The sequence below is a fragment of the Lynx canadensis genome, chromosome A3 (assembly GCF_007474595.2).
Source record: "Lynx canadensis isolate LIC74 chromosome A3, mLynCan4.pri.v2, whole genome shotgun sequence".
NCBI lineage: Eukaryota > Metazoa > Chordata > Mammalia > Carnivora > Felidae > Lynx > Lynx canadensis.
The window spans coordinates 102,240,436-102,259,687 of record NC_044305.1 but is presented as its reverse complement, the minus strand read 5'-3'; the positions used below and the strand labels follow the sequence as shown (position 1 = coordinate 102,259,687).

Here is a 19,252-nt window from a genome sequence, read left to right as displayed (position 1 = left end):
TTTAATTGAGGTACAGCGTACATAGAGTAAAGTACATGAATTCTTCTGCTTCGTGTGTCTGTAAGATTCAGCCCTGCTAGTGTGGATGGCACAGTTTACTCTTCACTGCTAGTTCCAACAGGTGGACGTGTCCGTTCTGGTGCTGACGGGCGTTTGGGTTGTTTCCAGATTGGGATTATTATGGATAAAGATGCCATGAACATTCTCATCCACGTCTGTTGGTGGACACACATCGTCTCCATAACCCGCTTTCCTTCGTTCGCCCTCTTTTTGCTCACTGACACCCCGGTCTGGCACCCCCGCCATGTTTTCTGGCTTTAGCAGTTTGGCCACCGCGCCCAAGCTCATTTCTTCTGTGGCAAAGACTCCTGCAAAGGGGAGCCTCTCCCGCGCTGCTCCTGCTTCCCTGCCCTCTGCTCCCGCTTAGCTGCTGTCATCTTGCCACTCATGGCTCACTGGTCCAGGTCTCCTATGACCTACCTTTGCCTTATGTAGGGGGACATTTGGGGCTTCTCTGACTTGGCCTTTCTGTGTCACTGTCCCTGCTCCCGGCTCCCTCTTTCCTCTTGTGGTTTCTGGGACAGCCCTTCCTACTTCCGTCCTACAAACCTGGCTGCTCCCTCTCAGCCTCCTTTGCTGTCTCCTCTCTCGTCTCCATCTCAGTGTGGTTGTTTCTGGGGCTCCGTCCTCAGCTCTCGTCTCTCCTGAAGGGCCCTTCTGGATCATTAGCGACCACAGATACGGATGCGGCATCCTTCCTCTTCAATCCCTAGACCCCAACATGAAAGGGTTTCCCAAACTCATTCGGTGGTAAGCCTTGATTGGGCCCTGCCATGAACTTGTTTGTTGTCTTTTTATGCCCACTTCATGTGAATGAATAATTTATATGTTGGCTGCAGGAATGTCAATGCGTTTGATTGCAGGCTGTTGTCTCAGACCCATCAAGGGTGTGATCATGCATATATACGGTAAATCATGTGTTACCTTCTTAAACTCAGGAAATACTGAATTCTGAAATGTATCTGCCCCCATGGGCTTCAGGTGAGGGTTTGTAGACCCAGAGCTCTCTCCCTGCTTCATGCTCTCCCAACAAGCCCCTTCATTTCCTGCTGCCGTCTCTGGGTTGGTGGCCCCTACTGTGATGCCTCTTGAGTATCCTAGTTTCTTCCTTCCTTAGGATCACCCACAGTTAATCGGTCCTCAGGCCCTGACTAACCCAGTGACTCTCTGGCCAGCCTTCCCCTCTCAATTAATTCAGGCATGCCACAGCTCCTGCCTGGGCTACTGCAGTAACTTGCCAGTAGCTGTCCCTTGTCCTAGCTGGCACTGCCACCAGAGGCAGCTTTAAACTATGGGGGATCATATCCTCATTCTGCTCAAAATGCTGCTAGGGTTTCCCACCACCCACAGGGTCAAGGTCAAGTTCATTAGTAGGACATTGGACCTTCACTGATCTGGCCTTGTTCCCCTGTCCTACGTCTTTGGGTCCCCCAGAAACAGTTGTGGGCTCATTGCACCCCTTCTTCCTTTCATTCCTGTAGTTGCTCTGCTGGGAATTCTTCACATGGTCTGCCCGGGGAGCTCTTGTTCTTTTCAAGAGGTGGGGGTCATCTTCTCTTGGAACTGCCCTCCCCGCTAACAGAGGTGTTCCCCTGTCCCTCTGGCTGGCTGCCTCTGGACCTCATGGGCAGCGTCATGTTGTGCTCAGGATATGGGTGCTAGATATTGGCTTATACGGTGGGCAGTACTGTTGGGTTGCTTATCCCTCAGTGCTCAGTGCCTGGCTCAGGACAGGTGCTCGTGGAATGCAAAAACAAAAACAAAAACAAAAATTACTTAAAGTATTAAATAGTAATTACATAACATTTATATTCTGGTTTCATTTGGCGTTAAGTATTTCTTGAGTTTCCATGTCATTTTATGCAGTTTTTTTTGTATTATCGAGTCACATATCAGAAAATTTAGATACTAAAGACAAGAAATTAAATATAATCCTGCATTTTGGGGTGTCTGGGTGGCTCAGTCGGTTGAGCATCCAACTTCGGCTCAGGTCATGATCTCGTGGTTTGTGAGTTTGAGCCCCGTGTCGGGCTCTGTGCTGACAGTTCCGAGCCTGGAGCCTGCTTTGGATTCTGTGTCTCCCCCTCTCTCTGCCCCTCCCTGCTCACGCTCTGTCTCTCTTTCTCTCTCTCTCAAAAATAATAAATAAACATTAAGAAAAATAAATATAATCCTACATTTTAACCAGGCCCTGGGTGATTCATATGCACATTACGCCGTTGTTTGTTTTGGGTTATTTTCTCCAGTGCTTTTGTGCGTGCATTGTGTAAATGGTGGGCACACCAGTGCAAATGCAGTTTTGTGTTCTGTTTTTTCTCTCCTCGGATGGCGCTATGTCTTCAGCAGTTTTTGAGTTCATTTTCTTAACCACAGTTAGTAAAGTTTGTTCAACAATTTAAAAATAACAGATTTGCTCTTGAGCTGCACACTGAAGTGGCCTATGCCTCTTCATGAGTCATCTTTTCACATTTAGGCTTTTCTCTTTTCTATATGACTTTGTAAAGGATGGCTTCTCAGAACTGGAGGATTCAAAGGAAATGGACATTTTCGTGACTGGATCTGCATGAAGCCCGGTGTCCCTCGGGGCAGTGATTGCTTACTGCAAACACTGTGTGGAGAGGGGGTTGTCATTCTAGGAATGTCCCATGGGACCATGGGACAGGCCCAGGTCCCATGCTGTATACATGTCCTACCTGATGCAACAGGAGATAGCGGCCAGGCTTGCAGAGGATTTACGAGCCCAACAAAAACATCTGGCTGCTGACCCCTCCCTTCCTGCCTCCACTGCTTTCTACCTGGAGCTGCTCCTGGCCCAGTGCAACTGTAGGGATTTCTATTCTCACCCCTGCGCACCACTAGGCCAAGTGGAAGAAGGACCAATGACCCCAGAAGGGAGGTGACTGTCTCCCTCCATGGTCCCCACCAACTGGGATGGGGTGGTGACTGAGACTCAAGGGCAGAGTGCAGGGAAAGTGGAAGGAAGGGGATGTTTCCCCTGGAAACTTCCAGAAAAATGGTGGTAGTATTGTCTCTGGTGGCAGCAGGGCTTTAAGAGGAGGATCAGTGAAGGGAAAAGTGAAGGCTCAGGGAATAACAGAGGTTTCTAGAGCACGTCCCTAACCTGGTGTGGCCAGTTTCCATCTCTAGAAAGGGAAGAGGATGGTAATCATAATAATATCCACAGCACAACGCTGAGGTGAGAATCAAATGAGAAAAGAAACTAAAGACACAGTTTTCTTTCTTTCTTCTTCTTTTTTTAATGTCAGGCTTTTATTTTTATTTTTAAAATATAATTTATTGTCAAATTGGCTTCCATACAACACCCAGTGCCCATCCCAACATTGCCTTCTTCAATGCCCAGCACCCACTTTCCCCTCTCCTCCACCCCCTCAAACTCTCAGTTTGTTCTCTGTATTTAAGAGTCTCTTATGGTTTGCCTCCCTCCCTCTCTGTTTGTAACTACTTTTTCCCCCTTACCTTCCCCCATGGTCTTCTATTAAGTTTCTCAGGATCCACAGATGAGTGAAAACATACGATATCTGTCTTCCTCTGAATGACTTATTTCACTCAGCATAATACCCTCCAGTTCCATCCACGTTGCTGCAAATGGCAGGATTTCATTCTTTCTCATTGCCAAGTAGTATTCCATTGTATATATAAACCACATCTTCTTTATCCACTCATCAGTTGATGGACATTTAGGCTCTTTCCATAATTTGGCTATTGTTGAAAGCACTGCTATAAACATAGGGATATATATGCCCTTATGCATCAGCACTCCTGTATCCCTTGGGTAAATTCCTAACAGCGCTATTGCTGGGTCATAGGGTAGTTCTATTTTTAATTTTTTGAGGAACCTCCACACTGTTTTCCAGAGCGGCTGCACCAGTTTGCATTCCCACCAGCAATGCAAGAAGGTTCCCATTTCTCCACATCCTTGCCAGCATCTATAGTTTCCGGGATCTGTCATTTTAGCCACTCTGACCGGTGTGAGTTGGTATCCCAGTGTGGCTTTGATTTGGATTTCCCTGATGATGAGTGATGTTGAGCATCGTTTCACATGTAAAGATAGAGTTTTCAATAAATACTGGGTGTTTCCATGAAGAACAAGATTCCCAAGGCCCAAGGATAAGGTGGCTTCAGCCTCTACGTGTACCCATATATCTAGTGTTGGCTTGATTTGTTAAATGTCTTTTTTTTTAAACATTTTTTAATGTTTTTATTTATTTTTGAGACAGAGAGAGACAGAGCATGAGCAGGGGAGGGGCAGAGAGAGAGGGAGACACAGAATCTGAAACAGGCTCCAGGCTCAGCGCTGTCAGCACAGAGCTCAACACAGGGCTCGAACTCACAGAGTGTGAGATCATGACCTGAGCTTAAGTCAGACACTTAGCCGACTGAGCCACCCAGGTGCCCCTGTTAAATGTCTTTTTAAAGCAAGATCCTGAAACTTTGTTGTACATTAGACTCACCCAGGGGGTAAAGTATGCCCAGTGCTTACGTCCATCTCTGGACCAGTTATATGTAAATCTCAGAGAGGGAGGGGGTCCACCTGCCACACTGTCACTCAGCACTAGCCGTGGTGACCCTGGACTCGAATGCCCCTCTACCTGCATTTGCCTGGCTGATTCTCACTCATCAGAAAGTTTATAGCTCCCCAGGGGATTTGCACGTGCAGGCTAATACTCCACTCTTGCCACTCAAATGTGGTGCAGGCCAGCATCATGCTGGTGATGATCTGAGCACTTGTCGGAAATGCAAAATCTCGGGTACCACCCCAGACCTGCTGAATCAGAAGCTGCATTTAACCAGACCCCAGATGGTTCCCATGCACGTCACAGCTTGAGAAGCACTGACTAGCACACTGTTGGAAGAACATTTGTGGGGACCAGAGCACAGATGTTGGTGCCTGGCCTTTGGGTTCAGTCTCTGCTCTGCTGCTTGTTAGTTTTGTGACCCTGGGCAAGATGCTAAACTCCTTGGTGCCTTGGTTTGGTCACTTGTAAATTCAGAATAGCAGTAGGTCCGTTTTATGGGGTCATTATAAGGCCTGGCTCACAGGGATTCTTTACGGTTATTCTGACAAATCTCTTCCTGAAGGGGCTCTGAAATGCGGCAGATGTCACAAGTGTGACAGTGGCACAAGGATCATGGCCAAGAGGGCTCTGTGACAGCCCCAATGTCCCTCCTCAGCTGGACCTACAGTTAGCCGAGGGGCTCTGCATGTCCTGGGATGGGAGCAGAGACTCACCACCTCAGCAGAGAGCAACATAAGGAGGTGCAGGCCCCCACCTGTGCCACTGCAGGTGCCACCAGGCCCCACCGAGAAGTGATGGACAGCACCAGCTACCAACTAGCAGCATGGCCAGGCGTAAACCCCACAATGTTCAGTCAGCCCTAGGAGATGGCTGAGAGTGTACTTGGAGAAGTGGCCCAAGAAAGTGCTGAGGTGACAGAGTGTACCCAAACATCACTGGATGACCTTCCTGTCCTCAGGTAAAAGGGAAGCTTGGGATGGAACCATAAGTTCAGCTATAGGAAAAAAAAGAGTTTTGCCATGTTAACTTAACTCCCAGTGGGAGGGCTAGGAACTTCCCAGTGATTTCCTATAACCGGGTAGCCCTCCCTTTGTTTCTGACTAGACAGGAACCATGCAATATGGGAAAGGGCACTTTTTAAAAGGTTCCCCTAAGACGAGCAGAAAGCACAAAGTTATGAGTGAAGGGGACTCTGGAAGTCCTCCTGATTTCTAAAGCTTGATTTTCCTCCGACACTCTCAACAAAGCCTGCCATTTATGGCCCACTTTCTGTCCATCTGTCTGCTCATCTAATTGTCCATCCATCCATCCATCCATCCATCCATCCAACCACGCATGCATGCATGCATGCATGCATCCATCCATCCATCTACCCATCCATCCATCCCTCTCTCCCTCCCTCCCTCGCTCCCTCCATCCGTCATCCATCCATCCATCCATCCATCCATCCACCCCATCCATCCATCCAGTGAAGGAATGTAACTCCTGTACCTCCATATTTTTGCTTTATCATTCTAATAGTTGTTCATCTGGCATTGTAAAGGAAAGAACTACTCCTTTGATATATGTTTTTCCAGATAATTTTTATCCCTGTAAGAGTGTCTTATTTCCTTTAGTTTAGTCATTTTATTTATTTATTTTTAAAAATTTATTTATTTATTTTGAGAGAGAGAGTACATGAGGGGGGTAGAGGGGGAGAGAGAGAGAGAGAGAGAGAGAGAGAGAGAGAGAGAGAGAGAATCCCAAGCAGGCTTAAACTCATGAATGGTGAGATCATGACCTGAGCTGAAATCAATAGTCAGATGCTTAATCGATTGAACCACCCAGGCCCCCCGAGTGTAGTCATTTTATTTTATTTTATTTTTTATTTTTTTTATAAAAATTTTTTTTAATGCTTTATTTATTTTTGAGACAGAGACAGAGCATGAATGGGGGAGGGTCAGAGAGAGAGGGAGACACAGAATCTGAAGCAGGCTCCAGGCTCTGAGCTGTCAGCACAGAGCCTGACGTGGGGCTTGAACTCACGGACTGTGAGATCATGACCTGAGCCGAAGTCGGACGCTTAACCGACTGAGCCACCCAGGTGCCCCAAGTGTAGTCATTTTGGAGAGAATTTTAAGTGCATCATAAACTTTCCTTCCTTTTTATTTATTTTTATTTTTAAAAGTTTATTTTGAGAGAGAGATAGAGAGAGTGAGCAAAAGAGGGGCAGAAAGAGAGGGGAGAGAAAGAGAATCCCAAGCGGGCTCCATGCTCAGTCTGGAGTCCAACTGAAGGCTTGATCTCACAAACCATGAGACCATGACCTGAGCTGAAATCAAGAGTCAGACAGACGTTCAACTGACTAAGCCACCCAGGTGTCCCTTGTCTTCCTTTTTATTTTTATATATTTTTAAAATTTTTAAATGTTTATTTATGCTTGAGAGAGAGAGAGAGAGTGCAAGCAGGGAAGGGGCAGAGAGAGAGGGAGACACAGAATCTGAAGCAGGCTCCAGGCTCTGAGCTATTAGCACAGAGCCCGATGTGGGGCTCAAACCCATGAACTGTGAGATCATGACCTGAGTCAAAGTCGGATGCCTAACCGACTGAGCCACCCAGGCGCCCCTTGTCTTCTTTTTTAAAAGAGGACATGCTACATCATATGTCTTTTTAGATAATCCAGACGAAAGTTCTAAATGGAGGCCTCAGTGCTTTCTTGTAAAATCAGCATTGTGGGCCCTCAGAGCTGTTTACAGCTCCACACTAAATGGTCTCAATTGCTCTGCTCTCACTTTTGTAATTTTTTCTGAGATTCTTGTCATCTGCCACTTCCTATAGCTCGTGGCATGCTTTTAAGCAATTATTCCTTCAAGCGGCATTGGCTGGGAAATTGATTGCCAAGTGTGTGAGAGTTGTGCATAGAGCAAGAGTCCTGAGTTCTTTATGTATTTATTAAAGTCTCTTTTATTATTATTTTAAAAGTTTATTCATTTATTTTGAAAGAGAGAGAGAGAGAGAGAGAGAGAGAGAGAGAGAGAGAGAGAGAGAATAGGGAAGTGGCAGAGAGAGAGGGGGAGAGAGAGAGAATCCCAAGCAGGCTCCACACTGTCAATGAAGAGCTTGAGTCGGGCTTGAGTTTGCAGACCGTAAGATCACGTCTGGAGCCCAAACCAAGAGTCAGAGATTAACTGACTGAGCCCCCCAGGTGCCCCAAGACTTGTTTATTTTTTGAAGTACATGAGTCTCCTGCCTTTGTAACCCCTATGTTTGCTTCATCCTGGGTTGAAGGGCTCTAGGTGATTGAAGTCCTTGGAGGCAGAAGCCCTAGAAATGGAGGTGGTATAATATCGATGGGTTGTTCTTCCTTGATCATAACTGCTTTCCTTTTTGAAGAAAGGAGGGGACACCAGAGGCTAACATGGATTGCTCCTCCCCCAAAAGAGGAGATGGGGGCCCAGGGTGGAGCCAGCTGGGTCAGTGGTGTCCGAAGTGTTTGAGGGATAAGGAAGCTGCTGGCTCCCACTGATAGTGAGCAGGTGGCTGGGGAAGGAACCATTGCCTCCTGCTCAGTCTTCATGGTGATGGCCAGCGTGGATGGGGGAGAGCAAAGGGAGCCCCAAGGGGAGCCACAGCGCCTGGTCTCCTCTCAAGTCCTGAAGTAAGACTGGCACCAGCGGTGTCTAGATGGGCACTTGGGGTGGGGTTCGGGGGCATCTCAGCCCGTAAACACCCCATTTCCTGACATACTCCTCATTACACAGCACGGGTGACTCCTTTAAATACACAGATATGGTGACACTCAAAACGCTGACCAGCACCTGTGCTTGCATGGGGACCCCTTCTCTCTAAGTGGGCAGTGGCCTGTTACCTGGAAACAGCAACAATATACACTCAGGCAGGGAGGGCGTGCCCTCCACTTCCCTCCCATATGGTGACCAGGGCTGCCCATTTGTGACAAACACATCTCTGAACTTGGACACAGTGACCCCACTCAAAAAAGCGACACCCCAGACGATAATTGCACACCCACAGGGATGCCCACAGCACACTCCCGCATGGTGAGCTGCTCCTCTTCGGAAGCTCCCTGTCCACACTTACACATGCTCACATGCGTGTGCTCAGACGTGCTCAGACCCACTCAGACCCAACAGAGCTTGGGGAGCCGAGGGGCTGATTCCAACATTCTTCTTCCCCTCCCCAGGATTTTTGTCAATTGCAGGTTGGTGCTGGGGAAGATTCGCTGCTTTGGCTTTGACATGGACTACACCCTGGCTGGTAGGGAGGGAGGGAACAGGGTATTTGGGGCTCGGGGAGCAGGGGGTAGGCACCAGCTGGCCTGGTTCTGTGTGGTTCCCACAGCCTACAAGTCCCCAGCCTATGAGGCACTGGTCTTTGAGTTACTACTGGAGCGTCTGGTGTGCATTGGGTAGCCGCGTGATATCCTGCGCTACACCTATGACCCCGCCTTCCCCACCAGGTGCGGGAGCTTGCTGGGGTGGGAGGCTGTGGCCGGTAGTCAGTTCTGGAACCCCCATCCACAGCCTCTGCGCTCTCTCCCTCGGGGGCTGGTGTTTGATGTGCTCTATGGGAACCTGCTGAAGGTGGACACCCATGGGAACGTGCGGCTGGGCACCCATGGCTTCACCTTCCTCTCGGAGTAAGGGACCCAGGGAAGGGGGAAAGGATGATGGAGGAGAGAAGAAGGCGGGGGAGGAGAGACTCGGGACACAGCAGAGGCTCAATAATGCCAGCTGGATAAAAGAGGGACAGCAGGGGTGGGCGGAGGTGGGAAGGAGCAGGGGGTAGGCACCAGCTTGAGTGCAGGGCTTGAGTGCGCAGCTAGGAGGAACTAGGGAGGGGGCATTGACCTCACCCAGCCTGCTCCCTCCCCAGGGCAGAGATCTGGAGCTTCTACCCCAGCAAGTTCGTTCAGAGGGACAACCTGCAGAGGTTCCACATCCTCAACACGCTCTCCAACCTGCCTGGTGAGGGCTGGATAGGGGGTGTGGGAGGTGGTCCTCGGGGACACAGCTCTGGCCTGGGTGGGTTGCTCTGGATCCCTGGGCCAGCGACTGACTGGCCTCTGCACCCCAGAAATCTACCCGTGTGCCTGCCTGGTGGACTTCTTCTCTGGCTGCTCCCGCTACACCAAGTGAGTCCTGTGCACTGTCCAGCCCTGGGTCACCAACAGGACGCTGCCACTGCCCAGAGCCCAAGTGCTGAAGTGGGGTCCCTGCCAAGGAGCAGAGACCCTTCCTGAGGGGCTCTAGGAACTCAGTGGGAAGGCTTTCACTGCAGGCTGCCCCCCACACCTTGTAACTGGTGCCCTCCCAAGGGATGACGCTCAGCACAGGGTGATACCCCTTCCAGCATGGTTGGGAAATAAGTTCAGTGTGGTTTGAGGGGTGACTCTGATATAGGATCTGGGCTGAGGGGTCACCTCAGGCCCCCTTATCAGCCTGTCTTGTTCTCTCGGCCTGCCCCAGCTGTGACACCGGCTATCAGCATGGGAACCTCTTCATGTCCTTCTGAAGCCTCTTCCAGGACGTGAGTGATGCCATGGATAATGTCCACCAGTCGGTGAGTGCCCAGGACCCCAGGACCCTTGACCTGTCTGCCTTTGGCTCTGCTGGGTATGGCCCAATGGCTCCAGCCTCCACAGAATTTCCTCTTTCCTTCCCGCTGAGGACTATGGTCTGGGCTCCTGCACCTTGGACGCATGCATGCAGGTGGGCATGCATGCACACGCACACCTGCATGCACATGCATGTGTGCACACCCGTACACACACACACATGCATGCACATGCACACCTGCACACACACACACACACACACACACACACACACCCCTCTGCTCCCCTCTGCAGGGCTGTCTGAAGGAGAAGACCCTGGAAGACTTGGACAAATACGTGGAGAAGGATGTGAGTGGGTCATGACCAGGCCTGTCCCTTTGTCCCCCTCCTCCCCATGGCAGTGGAGCTGTGTCCCTGTCTCCCCCGCTCAAGATGTGGGCAGAGCTCTGTGGCCTTGTCTTGCTCACAAACTTTCCTGCTTGGCCTGGAGCCCCATGCCTGGGAGGCTGAGAGCTGAGAAAGGGATCCCAGGGCAGCTGGGGGAGACCCCACCCCTGGAAGTGACTGACCTCTGCCTCTGCTCCAGGTGCGAATCCCCATCCTGCTGGGTAAGATGAAGGAAGTTGGGAAAGTATTTCTGGCTACAAACATCAGCTACAACTACACGGATGTGAGTGTGTGGATGGAGGGGTGGGACCCTCAGCCATTAGAGCCCAGAGGACATTGGAATCTGCCTTTCTTGGCCCCTGAAGGAAACTGAGGCCCTGTAGGAACAGTGAGGAGTAGGAAAGAGAAAAGGCCGTGGTACCCCCCATGGTCTGGTTGGCATTTTGGGTTCCATTTCTTGGCCTTGAAAAAAATTTTTTTTAATGTTTATTTATTTTTGAGAGAGAGACAGAGAGAGAGAGAGAGAGAGAGAGAGAGAGAGGACAAGCAAAGGAGGGGCAGAGAGAGGAGGACACAGAATCCAAGGCAGGCTCCAGGCTCTGAGCTGTCAGCACAGAGCCTGACACGGGGCTCAAACTCACGAGCTGTGAGATCATGACCTGAGCTGAAGTCAGATGCTCAATGGACTGAGCCACCCAGGGGCTCTATTTCTTGGCCTTTTTTAAGGTCTCAGTGGATTAAGAAATTTCTGCCCATCTTGCTCCTGTGGTCCCCAGCATATCCTGTGGGGTGAGGGCACAGGCAGGCAGCAGCCCCTGGCCCAGCCCACCTGGGTGCTCTGACCCTTGCCCTGTCTCTGCCAGGCCATCATGACCTACCTGTTTGGCATTAGTGAGGTGAGTGCCACGTGCCGGGCTGGGGTGGGCTGTACCAGGAGGAGGACCAGGCCAGGCCACGGTGCTGAGGGCCTCTCCCATGTCTGGCCCTCCCCCTGAGGAAGAACCAAGCGTGGGAGGGGGCATTTCACATGCATGGGCTTTGCTGGAGCCTCTGCAGTGGGTGGGAGGCAGTGACCTCAGCCAGGCCAAGGGGTCAGGGAAGCCACCGATGGCCTTGGAGAGAGCCATGAAGAGGCAGTCGGTTGTTTGGGGAAGGGCTTAATGAGGTGCAAGGGGGTGAGATCAGGTTGTGGCAGGCCCAGGGGAGGGGTGTGTGTGACATACCCTGTGGCACCATGTGTGACCAGGTGTCACTGGCAGGCAAACGGGTGAGCAGGGCTCTAACTCAGCAACTGTGCTCATATCCTGATGCTGACAGGAGAGCCTGCACAGTGTCCAACACCAGCTTCCATAAATACCTTTTGAGCACTTCCTTGTGCCAGAGTGGTCATGGTCAAGGATGCTGGGGAGGCAGACCATGTGGTTCTCGAATCCAGGGGTGTACAGGGCTAGGAGTCAGGACCAGGATGCACGGATGGGCATGCGACTTGAGGGCTGGCAAGCTTTCACCAGTCCAGAGCTTGGTGAGTGGCCAGGGAAGAGCTGTGAGGTGTGTCGGGGTCCAATGTTCCAGACTGTGTGTGTGTGTGTATGTGTGTGTGTGTGTGTGTGTGTGTGTGTGTGTGTGTGTGCACACGCTCCCATCCCTTCACAACCCCACAGGCTGAAGGCTCAGCCAGGCCCTGGAGGTCCTACTTCGACCTGATTGTGGTGGACACACAGAAGCCCTGCTTCTTTGCTGAGGGGATGGTGCTGAGACAGGTCAACAGGGTAATGGCAGGGGCTGAGGCCCCATCTACCTTGACCCATGGGCCACAAGGTGGGGAGGGACCCTGCTCCTCACGCTTGACCTGCCCTTGGGAGTTGCCTCTCTGCTACTCTGTCCCTGGAGGCCGGGAACCAGGGGACTCCTTTGGGACTCTCTGTCACCTCCTTCCTCTCATGCCCCCATAGTAATCCTGGCCACTCCCAGTGCTCTGCTCTCTCTGACCAGGGTGCCCCTCTCCTCTTCTAGGATTCAGGCAAGCTCCACGTGGGCACCTACATGGGGCCCCACCAGCACTGTGTAGTTTACTCTGGAGGTACCAGCTCCCGCCTTGTCCCTGTGCCTCCACAGACACCCTCCCTAGACTAGGAACCCATGTCCCCAACCTGCCCACCAGGACAGGAGGGGCTCTGAGCAAGCCTGTCCGCCCATGGTGGGGCAGGCTCTTCGGACATGGTGTGTGAGCTGCTCGGGGTACGGGGGAAGGATATCCTGTACATTGGGGATCACATCTTTGGAGACATCCTCAAGTCCAAGAAGTGGCAGGACTGGCGAACTTGCCTGGTGGTTCCTGAGCTGTTCCGGGAGCTTGGCATCTGGAACCAAGAGAAGGGTGAGCTGTGTGTGTGTGGGGGCTTCAGGACCAGGTAGGGGGGGCACCGGCCACCAGTGCAGAGGCCTGCCCCTTCATCATCTTGTCCTCTTCCCTGTTGGGGGTTAGTAGTAACTGTGATAATATTGTCCACTCTGTGGTTTATGAGAGTGGATCTACTTTACACAGAGGAAACAGAGATCCAGAGAGGTTAAGAAACTTGCCCAAATTCGGGGCACCTGGGTGGCTCAGTCGGTTAAGTGTCTGACTTTGGCGCGGGTCATGATCTCACAGTCTGTGAGTTCGAGCCCTGCGTTGGGCTCTGTGCTGACAGCTCAGAGCCTGGAGCCCGCTTCGGATTCCATGTCTCCCTCTCACTCTGCCCCTCACCTGCTCTGTCTCTGTCTCAAAAATAAATTAAAAAACACTAAAAAAAAAAAAAAAAAAAAAAAGGAAACTTGCCCAAATTCACAGTCAGAAAAGGGCAAACTGACTCAAATACCTGTGTCCTGACTCCAGGGTGTTGTGGTGGTTCTGTAGTCTGAGCATTCCTTCCTCACCTGACTGTACCCTCCCCACTCACCTGAGGACTCTCAGAGAGAGGAAGGTACAGTTCCACACCTGGGAATGACTCGAAGTATCCTCTGGGTCAGGAGTAGCTGTGAGCCTAAACAATTTGGGTTTGTTCTAAAAGCTGGGTTTGACTCATTACCATGTGACTGTGGGTGAGTCACCTGACTGCCTGACTAGCTTCGTCACCTGTCCCGCAGGACCTTTGCTGTCTCTGCTTTGCTCTGAGCTGAGTCTCAATCGATGTAAGGAAGGGGCGAGGGATGTTATGTACACAGCTGGGGTGTGTATACCCCTGGTGACCTGTCCACCCTCACCAGTGGAACTGGGCCTGGGGCAGACAAAGGTAGGCAGGGCTGTCCCTCATCCCCTGCTGTCCTCTGTCTACTTTTCAGAGTGGGGGGAGGAGCTGAAGAGGCTGAACGTGCACTTGGCAGACCTGTACCAGTGAGAGAGCCCTGGTCCATGCTTCCTGCTAGCAGAGGGGAGAGGGGTGGAGGGTCCTGGCCAGGGTAGTCAGGAAATCAAGATCTTTTCCAGGCTGGGCTTCCCTAGGAAACTGGATTTGGGGATCCCTCTGACCCCCTTGGGTTGCATTGTGACCTCTAGATCCTTCCTCCTTACCCGCTCAGCACGAACTCAGGATGCCTGCCCTCTCACACAGGTGTGCACACCCAGCCCAGCAACTCCACCGGGTGCCTGTGGAGTGTCCTCTGACCTCCATGGGGTCTAGCGAGGTTGTGCCTGGAGCTTGGAGGCACCGTTCCTTTTCTCCTGGGTCATGTGGCTGTTTTTGCACCAGGCACATGGATGGGAGCAGTTATGGGCTGCAAGTTATCAACTCCACGAAGAGGGAGATTCAGGTAAGAGTGGGAGCTGAGTGAGGAGACCCCTAGTGAGGGTTGGGGGGCCAGGGGTGTGCCTCCAGGCTGCCTGTCCTGATCTGCTCTGTCCCAGGTTCCTGAGCCCAGTTACAGGATTTTCCACAACCCCTGCAGAACTCCACTTGTCCTTGTCTGCCAGCGCCCTCTGCTGGTCTATGCTCCGAATGACAGCAGCGTGCGGCTACAGGAGGACTGAGTTCAGGGTGATTTGTGGAGCGTGGCTAGACCCTCAATCTCCGTTAACCTAATCTCCATGAACCCTCCTTGAGACATGCCTGCCTGTTGGGTCGGGTCCTCAACGTGCCAGACTAGCCAGCTGTGATCAGCGTCTGGGGGCAGCTAGGTGAGTGGTCCCAGAAGATGGGGGTTAGGGCCAGTGAGCTGACGGGTCCTGGGAAAAGAAGGAAGGAAAACATGCCCTGTGGCACTACCGACCAGCCACCAAAGCTGGGAGAGTCCCATAGCCCGTGTCAACAGATTCAGGCCATTTGGCATTCACAGAGCCAGCTGGGACCAATGATGAAGGATCCCTGCTGAGCCTTTTGCAGGGTATAAAGCCCTTGCCTGCTATTTGATCCTTCCATAGCCCTGAGAGGTGGGCTGGGCAGGGACAGCTACCTTTATCTGACAGATGGGAAACAGGTTTGGAGATAGGAAATTGCATGCTTTTGGTCACTTTTGGAGTAAATGTCCAGATCAGTTCTCTAGACACTAAAAGCAAGGCCTGGTGAGGAGGTGGAGACCTGCTAGGTGGGCAGGAGTGGGGCCAGGTGTGTGGGCCTCTGCAAAGCCCTCTGTCGGGGCATCAGAAGCTACATTAAGCTGAGGGTTTAGTCCGGGTGGTCACTCTCCAGGGCCAGGCAGGTAACTGAGGAAAACAGGAAGGGGGGTCTGTGGCAAAGTGGAGAGCTGCCCCACCTCCCTAAGCTCCATGTGCCACCTCCGGGGTTAAAGAACACAGCTCCTTCCCAACTGGGGGCAGACACCCTGGTGTCTCCAGGTGACAGACCCAGGGAGGGCAGAGCTGGCCCCAGCAGGGGGGGGGGTGATTCGTCTGTGGGTGATGCAGGTCCCGATGGGGGGGATCTCTTCTCTGCCAGAGAGTCGCCAGGGAGCTGGACCTGTGCTACAGCGCGATGGGCAGCCTATTCCACTGAGGTTTCAGCCAGACTCTTTTCTCCAACCAGCTGATGGCGCTATGCAGACCTCTACACCAGCTGCCTGCCTCAACTTCCTGAACCACCCGCTCAGCTTGCTGTATCTGGCGGTCCTGGAGCTGGTGGGTCCCTGCAGAGCCTCTCTGGCTATCCCTGACCCTCTGCCCCAGGAGGAGCCGCTGGTCCCCAGCCCTGCCAAGAGCTTCTGAGGTCACCAGGCCCCATCTCCCACCTCCAGGCACAAGTGGGTCAAAGCCTTGCAGGTAACTGTGGGCAACAGAAAACATGCATGGGAGCAGTTACAGATATAAGTTGCCTCTGCTGGGGAAGTTTCCCTCATGCCCAACCTTCACACCTGCTTTCAGTGGAGGCCACATTAACTCAGTATTTCCTTAATAGAAAGGATGCCAGTTGCTAGGAGGAAAGCTATAGTCCCTCTGCTCTCAGTTAACACGCAGTGATTGCAGAAGGAATGGACGAAGCTGCAGATGATGCGGTAAATGCTCCAGCTGGTTTTCCTCTGGAACACCTGGATGTGCTCCTGGGTCAAGAGCAGGGAAGTGGCAGTGGTCGTGACGCCCCCCCGGGGTTAGTGGAGTCGTGAGACCGACCAGCGCAGTGCTTCCCTGAGCACGCGTGTCGGTTCTCCCAGCGGGATGTCATTATTTCCATCTTATAACATGTAGTCTCATGTCAAGGATCGGGACTTGAAAGTAGTTCTCCAGGGCTCCCTGCCTCCTGCTTTCCTTGCCACGATCAGCTAGCTGCCTTCTAGATGTTTGAGAGGGAAAACCATCTTCGGAGTGTCTTCTGTGTTTCCTGTATTGGGCTGTGCGACTTTTTTTTTTTTTTTTTTAACTGATTCTGCTTAATGCTTAGTATAACCTACCAAAGTTGTTCTTTTAAAAGTTTTTTTTTTTTTTAACATTTATTCAGTTTTTGAGAGTGAGAGAGACAAAGCGTGAGCAGAGGAGGAGCAGAGACAGAGGGAGACACAGAATCCGAAGCAGGCTCCAGGCTCTGAGCTGTCAGCACAGAACCCGTTGCAGAGCTCGAACTCATGCACGAACCGTGAGATCATGACCTGAGCTGAAGTCAGACGCTTAATCGACTGAGCCACCCAGGCACTCCCAAAGTAGTTCTTGACCTTTACCCAACCGTGCTGGCCAGGAATTTTTGACAAAATGATGTCTATCTACCAGAACCTTCCTTCTCCGGCTCACCCTCCTGGGCTTCCTCTTCTTTTTTTTTTTTTTTTTTTAACATTTATTTATTTTTGGGACAGAGAGAGACAGAGCATGAACGGGGGAGGGGCAGAGAGAGAGGGAGACACAGAATCGGAAACAGGCTCCAGGCTCTGAGCCATCAGCCCAGAGCCCGACGCGGGGCTCGAACTCACGGACCGCGAGATCGTGACCTGGCTGAAGTCGGACGCTTAACCGACTGCGCCACCCAGGCGCCCCCTGGGCTTCCTCTTCTATAGCATCATTGGGCAGGGAGCTGGCAGCTGTGGGCAGAGTGGAGTGTGTGTGTGGGGGGTTGTTGTCTATAAAACCCGGGGGCTTCTGGGAAGCCTTACCACTGGAGGAACTACTACATCTCCACCTGCCTTTGTCCTTATAGATGCCCCATGAGTCTGCTGTGGAGCAGGAACGGTTAACCAGCATCCCCTCTCCTGCCCTGTCTTCTACAGCCTGAGGGTGAGCTGCTAGGAGGTGGCAGGTTGCTGGCTGTGGGGGGGTGGGGGTAGGGGAGGATGGGGAGGGTGGGGGGCTGGGGCTTAGCAACCTGGGGCTACCATGGGCTAGACCAGGAGGGCCCAATGGGATGGTATCAACCCAATGAGGCATTTTGAAGATTTGTGGAAGTTTTTTTTGTCTTCAAGTGTAATCACTCCTGAGTATTTATGTAGAAAGACATATTATTTTATCACAAATTGCTTTCCTTTTTCTTTCTCCTATGTTACAGTAGTACGTTGATTTTGAAAATTGTAGAGACAATAATTATACTATCTATGAATTTCAATTCAGGATAGAAAAGGGGAAATTAAAGTGTTTTTATTTATTTATTTATTTATTTATTATATATTTTTTAATGTTTATTTATTTTTGAGACAGAGAGAGACAGAGCATGAACAGGGGAGGGTCAGAGAGACAGGGAGACACAGAATCTGAAACAGGCTCCAGGCTCTGAGCTGTCAGCACAGAGCCTGATGCGGGGCTCGAACTCACAGACCATGAGATCATGACCTGAGCTGAAGTCAGAAGCTCAACTGAGCCACCCAGGCGCCCCAATGTTTGTTTTTAAAATGGGCATCAGGTCCCGTAGGGCTGGGAAGCGCTGGCTCTAAGCCCAGTTTCACAGGTTTTGTTGAGCAGAGGCTCGCTGACCTTACTGGTGCCTTGCACCTCTCCAGACCACTTCTGGCTGATTCATCTGACAAATCCATTCCCACTCTGGGGAAGGTTGCAGAGCACGTGCTCTTCCAGGCTAGGATTCCTCTCCAGACAGCCTTTATAAGCACCGTGAGTAGGGACTCCACCTCAGCTCCTTTGTCACTTTGTGCTGCCTGGTCCCCCTCTGAGCTGAGACTCCAGCTTTCATGAGTGGCAAACGTGGCTCCCACCCTAGTTTTCATCCCTGAACCCTGCCTGAGGATTCCCGTTTCTACCCTGGCTTTCCTGGAGCTTGATTTTTAAAATGTCCATACCATAGATTTCCTTTTGCCGGGTGGTTCCAGGCTCAGGGTGCATTTTTTCAACGAGTGTTTACCTGGTGCCTCCTGCACACCCAATAATTTAGAAATGGAGTCGTAAGCTACCTAATTCCTGCCTGGGAGCAGCTCAGAATTCAAGTACACTAACGATCTTTTATCAGTGGTCTTGAAACTACTTTTCCATCCCAGCCCGTCAGAGCGCTGGACGCATTCCCATCAGGAACTGTGGATCCTCTGGGGATGTGTGTGGTTTGGCTTCTCTACCCCTCATCTCCATCCCAGACCAGACTAAGGTATTCGGACACATGGTCTACCCATGGTTGGGCGCCCTTGTGTGAGCTTGGGAGGACGGGTTCCGTAACCAGATTTGTTTCTTATAAGGCTGAGGGCAAGGAGAGAGTTGAGGACCAAGAGGGCTGCATGGAGGCCGAATGAACCCTGGACATGTGCTGGCTTCATGGTCATCTTCTACTTGAGATATTTTTCAGATAAATGGAAAAGTGTGGAAGAGAGAAAAAGCAATCCATATTGAAATCTCCCAAATGTAACAGATTTGGAGCCCAAGAACACATCTTTTAGGGAGGAGGGAGTATTGTCATCCTAGAAGACATTCCCTATGGCCTTTGGGCCATTTGGAAATGGATGGAACACGTGGAATTGCTGTACCCAGTCCCAGTCCCCCTGAGCCGCATCATGCTTCACATCCAATGTTGTTTCTACACATTTCTTTTAAGAAAAATAATATTTCCATGCACTTTTGATTCTGTTACGAGTAATAACAATACCTGATAGGCCATAGGTGATTTCATTAACTGTTCTTTCTTTCCAGGTCACTATGAAAGATTGATGAGTAAATGTGATAGCACCAACATCTTTGAGCTTGATGTGTACATGCATTGAAACATGTAAGAAATCATACTTATGATTTAAGAACTTGGTACTTTATTTTGGTAGGAGCTGCCCTGTGGTACTGGGCCTGGGTCCTACATTGTTCTGATGTCACTCCTACAGCTCGTGTTTTGTCTGTTAG

General features: G+C 51.2%; 1 protein-coding gene across 1 annotated transcript; it reads left to right on the top strand.

Moving 5' to 3' along the window:
* Positions 1-2,744: 2,744 nt before the first annotated feature.
* On the top strand, positions 2,745-17,204 carry NT5DC4 (5'-nucleotidase domain containing 4). Its single transcript, XM_032592781.1, is given in 16 exon segments — positions 2,745-2,883; positions 8,610-8,852; positions 8,937-9,050; positions 9,135-9,234; positions 9,471-9,562; positions 9,672-9,729; positions 10,064-10,157; positions 10,447-10,500; positions 10,739-10,822; positions 11,403-11,435; positions 12,201-12,308; positions 12,553-12,619; positions 12,746-12,916; positions 13,861-13,912; positions 14,268-14,328; positions 17,130-17,204. Coding segments are annotated over 16 exon segments (1,545 nt in total).
* The last annotated feature ends 2,048 nt before the right edge of the window (positions 17,205-19,252 follow it).